The sequence below is a fragment of the Bidens hawaiensis genome, unplaced genomic scaffold (genome assembly GCF_021521415.1).
Source record: "Bidens hawaiensis isolate Kalapana, Puna unplaced genomic scaffold, B.hawaiensis_p1.1 tig00018745_1, whole genome shotgun sequence".
NCBI classification, from domain to species: domain Eukaryota; kingdom Viridiplantae; phylum Streptophyta; class Magnoliopsida; order Asterales; family Asteraceae; genus Bidens; species Bidens hawaiensis.
Window position 1 is genome coordinate 49,838 of NW_027492838.1, and position 6,392 is coordinate 56,229.

The window sequence follows — 6,392 nt, forward strand, 5'->3', positions numbered from 1 at the left end:
AAGCGGCTAGATGAGCTGATACCAGTCTTCCCAAGTTGCAGATAGCCTTTTGAAGCGGTACAGTTATAAACCTCGTTCCCCTCTCTAGCAAAGATCTCAAGTTCGAATCTTACTTCCACTGGTTTTCCTGCCAAAGCACCAGCCCAGCACAAGCTGCGATTTACCAGATCCAGTTGATTAGCAGTGTATTCTCATGGTTACCAAAAGAAAAGTGTACAATAAGTAATGAATCTGCAGGTGAACAGAAATGCATACCATCTGGTTCAGTTTTGGCTTTATCAACAACCAACTTTAAACCGAAACAGAGCCCAGGCCTTTGTGAGCATGGTCCGTGGGCCATTGTCCATAATACAGAGCTTGTAGTTCTGCTACCGCCCATAAGCAGTGACTAGCACTGCATACAAGTTTCAAACTTCCAGATCCACGATTAGGTATTTTACACCATTTTCTTCTGCTGTTCACTTGGCAAAAGTTAACCCGAACAAGTGTACTTTTCCCATTATGCTTTGTGGAGCTGTAAACAGAAGAAAAAAAAACATTTACTACACTGTCAAGCAATAACATTATACGTGCTAGCTGCAACCCTTTATTTATTTTTGGCTAAAAATCGTATAAATAACATAAGAGTTAAACTAACTGCCAGTGCCTAAATTTGCTACCTTAAATACATTTGATTCATTAACCAATGGCAATGGCCTTAAAACATATCAACCATTTAGTGCTTGAAAACGTCAGCTAAATAGAAAAGGAATGTTAACTACAGTATATTTGCTAGAAACTGGATCAGAAAAACACAAGAAGATCAATCAGATTTTTGTGGGTAGACTCTCCACAACTATTTCCTTATTAATAAATGTAAAGTGTAAACACCACCAAAAACAATAAACCCCATCAAAACTTGACTCAAACCTAAAACGCATGACTCAAAACACTTAATAAATTAATCCTAGTAAATCTAATTTCTAACTACTAAAAACATGTAAATTCAAACCAACCCTCAGACTTAAAACCAGAATCTAGCCCACTTCATATGTGTAAAAAACAATTACAATTAACCTCTACAATCAATTGAGCCGTTTCAAAATGTACTCAACATCCAAATTTAACCTCACATTTAGTAGAAAAAAAGATAACAATTCTCGAAATCAGTGAACTCCCAAAGACATCTATGTAAAATCATTTTCAAGAAAAAAACACAGCCAACAGACTCCCATCTTTTTTCCCTAAAAAGTAGCAAGTAAGCAAATTATGGAACTTTTATTCAAGAGAAAAATGAAGGAATGTCAACACATACATTCACTTGGAAAAGAGGTGCATAGTTGCAGCTCCAAGCCTCCAATAGTCTTTCCTTTTCTTTATCAAACTTTCTAATCATCAGTGGATCTACTCAACATAAATGTTGAGACCAATGAGCTTCACCAAATAATTATAAAGCTCTCAGAACTGAGATTGATGAAATGAACCAACAAGTCAAATCCAAGATAATACTCATAGGTTCATCTCAGCCAATCTCAGTAAGTTATGCCTGCACCTCTGCCAGCTCAGATAAAGCACATCAGTTCCATAGCTCTGGCTAGGTGCAGGCATGGCCCAAGCCCCTCACCGGGGCCGGGCTAATCCAAAACTTGCATCAGATGGCTGTTGTTGAAACTGCAATGACATGTCATCGAAAAATATCATTCAGATAACAATCAACTTACAATACACTGTATATTGTTACATATGATTGTTTCTTACCTGTGCATAATGTTGATGAACCTGTTCATAAGGATGAATGAATGTCATCCCGGGTTGCTGACATGGATACTGCATATAAAGCGTGGTCGCTGAGTGTGGGGCCATATGGTTAGGACTAAATGGAGCCACCATTGCATCCGGAGGCCTGTAGCCTATTCCTGCAGGTGAAGAGGGTAGGACCCATGGACCAGGTATATGTTGAATGAGTGCACGCGGTTGGTGGTCAGAAGTAATAGGAGACCTATGGACTGCACCAAGATGAGGAAATTCAGTATTGTAGTTCAAGACTGGTGTGAACATCGGCTGTATGGGATACGGGCCTCCATTAAACCCAAACCCTGGATCAAATCTTTGAGCATATCTGAAAAAAACAAACATCATATTATTGCTCCTAACTCAGCAGAGTGAATGTGTGTTGCCATAATTCCATAAATCTAGAAACTGAGATGGCTACAAATGGAAGGAAAAAAAAATAATGCAGCTCTAAGTTAGGGGTGTGCATGAAAAAGAAAATTACCAAACTGTAACTGGAATAACCGATGTAACCAAACTATAACAGCAGTACCCAACAGAAAACTAGAGGTTTGTGTTTTAAAAAAACAAAAAAAAAAACAAAAAAAAACAACAAAAAAACTGAACCGAAAAACCGATTTTAAAAAGTTATTAAATGATGAAACTTAAAACTTACAAGTCCAAATGTGTGATAATCAATTTAGACTTTTCTAACTAACAAATAAGTTTAAGCCAAAAGTTTCAAGCATAAATTCTTTATTTTGGCCATTTTTAGCCCAACCTTTTTCAAGCCCGAAGGGTAAAACTGAAAAAAAAAATTTATTTAAGTAATTTATATTTATAAATAAATTAATAGATGATGTAACTTAAACTTTCGGTGCATATGATCAAGCCTAAATTCATTACAGGTCCAACGTTTCAAGCCTAAATTCATTATTTTGAGCCATTATAGCCCAAATGGTCAAACAAAATGAGCTTAAACTGAACAAAACTATTGTGAGAACCAACAGTTTTCAAATATCAAAAACCAAATTTTAGGACAAAACGACCAATGCACACCCATACTTCTAGTCGCTAGCTTACCTGTCATAGTTTCTGTCATAATCCGGATCCTTCTGCTCAACTTCACGATCACGAAAGATAGCCACTCTACTATTACTCCTTGACCTAACAACCGGCTCTTTTTCTGTCCTAGTTCTACCCGGTCTACTGCTTCCTGCAGAAGAATCAACTGAAGTGCTGACATCAGCAACAGGTACTTCTGCTTTTGAAGTTATTACTGGACTATTATCATGCTGTAGAACTTCCTGCACCCTTGTTTCACTAGAGCTGGAACTAGAGCTAAATATTCTTGCGCGTGCTCGATTATACTCTTCTTTTCTCTCCTCTACACTCTTCAAACTGTTGTTTTTCATAGAGTTTGAGTTTGGTCCGTTGTTGGCCTGTGATCGTTTGAGCCTTTGTTTGATTGCAACTTTACCAACGTTGTTGTTAAGGTTGTCCTCCGTTGGTATATTGGATGGAATGTCAGCTAAACGAATTAAAGGAGGCCGAGATTCAGACGTTTTGCTAATGATGATTCTAGATCCGGAACCATCTGGAAGAGTGTTGTCTAATAAAACCATGGAGTGGAGTGAATAATGTTGAGCCACACGGTGTGCTGCTAACCGCAGGTATGATGTGGGCAACTGCTGAAATTCCATCTGTTGTTGCAAAGGATCATTTAAAAACTTCTCCACATCCTGCTCCATGCGTAGAACTGAAACAATATAACAAATAATATACCAAATCATTAGTAGTTACACCATACTGCCATAGCATGTCAATATTTCACTATTTGCATTTATTCACAATGAAGCAAAATTCAACAACTATAACATTAAAACTTCAGTTAGTGTCATTTGATATAAAAACAACTGTACCATTTAGTTTAACACGGTCAAGCTCATAATCCGTATTCCAAGTAATCTATTCATTAATGGTAGCAAACTGAAATCGCATAGTTATGTATCTTCATTTGTCACTCTTTAAAAAGTGTAAGCATCTCAATTATAGCAAAACACACACACAGTGACACAATCAGCAGAAAATAAACAAACACAAGACACAGATTTACGTGGTACGGCCTAAGCTGGCCTATATCACGGGCTGCAAGCCTGCAACCAGTAACTTATTATTGCCTCTCAACACTTGTGATGAGGTATTACAAGTACAAAGATTACAATATACAGAGATAGGTTTAAGTTTCTAACTTAGAGAACAAGAACAAGTCCAATAATCAATCTCTTGTCTTCATAAAACCGAGCCCAAACCCGAGAACAGACTCCACAACCCCAACAAAAAAAGTAAGCCACTTAACAGATGAATCAATCAATCCATATCCTAATAATATACAACACACATACAATTCAAAAAAACCATAGCTGCAATGCAATCTTTCTATTTCTAACACAATTACCAAAATAAGCAACACATATACACACCTGAAAGGCGCTCCCTAGGGTTTTGTAAAGCTTCACGAAGAAACTGATCAACGGAATTCACCAAATTATCCACCACACCGTCCGACGATGAATTATTATTATTATTATTATTAGCAGCAGCTGTTGTTGTTGTTTTAGTAGTGGAATCGGAGTTATGGTCTGGCTTGGAAGAGAGCATTAAGCGGCTCATAGTGGCGTCTAAGTCGGCAACCTCCCATGAATCAGGAGGAGCTGGTTCGACTGAGTCCGCCATGGTGATTGATTGATTGATTGAGTGAGTCTGGAGTAAGTGATTAATAGGATGGTGATCTAGGGTTGTTGGAAACCCTAGGTTTGATTGGTTTCATCAGATTTGGGGGAAATGAATCTGGAAGAATAATAATAATAAGAGATGATAGATGATAGATAGGGTTTGACGAAGAAAGGAGTGTGTCTGTTCGGTCGCATGTGTTATTATTATTATTATTATTATTTTGGTTTTTAATAGTTTGTTTGGTGGAATATGGTGTAGTAATATGGAGTTTGGGCTAGGGCTTTCACTTTTAACCGAAACCCGAAATCTAATTCGAAGAAACTTGTACCCGAACCCGAAGTAACACGACTCGAAGAGCCCGGACCTGAGAAAAGACTAACTCAAACCCTAACCGAAGTAATTCGGGTTGGTTCTCGGGTTTGATTTATAAGATTTGGGTCAACCCGAAAAACCCAAATAAACTTTTAGTTTTGAAAATAAATATATGTTTATGTATAATAGGTTAAATCTCAGCCATTAAAGTTATCAGAATCTGGCTCTAATCGACCGTTGTCATTCTAACTATTATGGATCGATTGCTTATTATTAATTTATGTTTTCTGTTTATTACTAATAGCAACCATAATCAAACAATTAAATCACGCCTGATTGAATACGATTATAGTTCGAGTTAGTTTTGAATTGTTTTATCAAGTTAGGTAATTATTATTTGATTATCTGTGTTATAAGCAAAGAATAATATGTTGTTTTAATCTTAGAATTGTAGTTTATAAAAAAAATTGGTTTTGTGTTTTTTTTCTAGGATACTCGAAACCCGATTAATCCAACCCGAAAAAACCCGAACCCGAAAAACCCGTGAGAGATATGGGTTGGGTTTCGGGTCAAGAGTTAACTTTGAAACCCGAAGAACCCGACCTGAAAAACCCGAAACCTGAAAAACGAACCCAAAGAACACCCCCTAGTTTGGGTTTCTCAATGGAGACCCAAGTTCAATTCTCACTTACAATAATTTTGGGGGATATGTGTGGCTCAATGAAAAACGACCGGGATCTTTGTGGCCTTCAGTTCAATCCTGAAGGCATCCGAGTTTTTCCATCGGTGAGCCTTCAGATGGGTGGGTTTTTTCCGGAATTGAAGATAACTTCGAGGCGCTTAAGAGCTCCGTACGGCTGGGTTGGGCCAGCTACGGTGACATTTAGCCATTGTATCATCTCGTACGGAGTACCTAGGCATTCTATGTTTGTTGGTCGTTAAGAAAAACTTGTTTGGTGTTTTTCTTTTGCCTTTTGACTTCGTTAGTTGTTTGTACTAGTTTCTCGTTAGTCTTTTTTTATTAAATTTGCAGTTCAAAATTATTATTATTATTGTTGTTATTATTATCTCATAAAATATTGCAACTATATTGTTATCGAAGAAATGCACCCTCGATTTTTATGACTTTCCATTGATGTTTCTAACTTTTTTAACAAATGTATATTTGTGATGTTGGCTCAATATGCTTTGTATTGAGTAAATATCAGTTTACTGGGCAAGTAAAATCGTTACATGTGATAGTAGAAATAATCTCATGGCTTATACGACAGTGGGTCCCTTCTTTTTTTTTTCCATTGTGTCATGATCCATTGTAAATGTCCCAGGTGATAGTAGAGATACCTATAAATATCAAATAAATTACATGGCCGTAAACTTTATGCTTCAACCACCACTTATCACATATGGACCGTGCTCAATGAAATCAATACACAATTTGTACACAAAAAGGTCAAGTTGGACACATACAAGTTAGAGCTTACAATACACATGCATCTTCACCAAAGGACCTAATCCTTTTAGTGAGTTTGTTATAGTTTAAGGGTTCAATCTCAACTGCTCGTTTAGGCATTGTCGACGTCGATGCTTATCACATA

At 37.0% G+C, this 6,392-nt stretch overlaps 1 protein-coding gene across 1 annotated transcript; it reads right to left on the reverse strand.

Moving 5' to 3' along the window:
• Positions 1-1,342: 1,342 nt before the first annotated feature.
• Positions 1,343-4,699, reverse strand: LOC143556821 (uncharacterized). Its single transcript, XM_077046057.1, has 4 exons — positions 4,233-4,699; positions 2,833-3,508; positions 1,738-2,098; positions 1,343-1,650 (listed from the first exon to the last, which is right to left on the reverse strand). Exons 1-4 carry the CDS (start codon positions 4,483-4,485, stop codon positions 1,600-1,602), a joined length of 1,341 nt encoding a protein of 446 aa, XP_076902172.1. The 5' UTR covers positions 4,486-4,699; the 3' UTR covers positions 1,343-1,599.
• Between the last annotated feature and the right edge of the window lie 1,693 nt (positions 4,700-6,392).

Bases quoted from the DNA above. Each gene is read 5' to 3' on its own strand.
- LOC143556821 (XM_077046057.1), bottom strand. From the start codon at position 4,485: ATGGCGGACTCAGTCGAACCAGCTCCTCCTGATTCATGGGAGGTTGCC. The intron at 2,099-2,832 runs GTAAGCTAGCGA...TGTTTTTTTCAG, and splicing joins TATGACAGAAACTATGACAG to ATATGCTCAAAGATTTGATC. The intron at 1,651-1,737 runs GTAAGAAACAAT...ATGTCATTGCAG, and splicing joins TTCATCAACATTATGCACAG to TTTCAACAACAGCCATCTGA.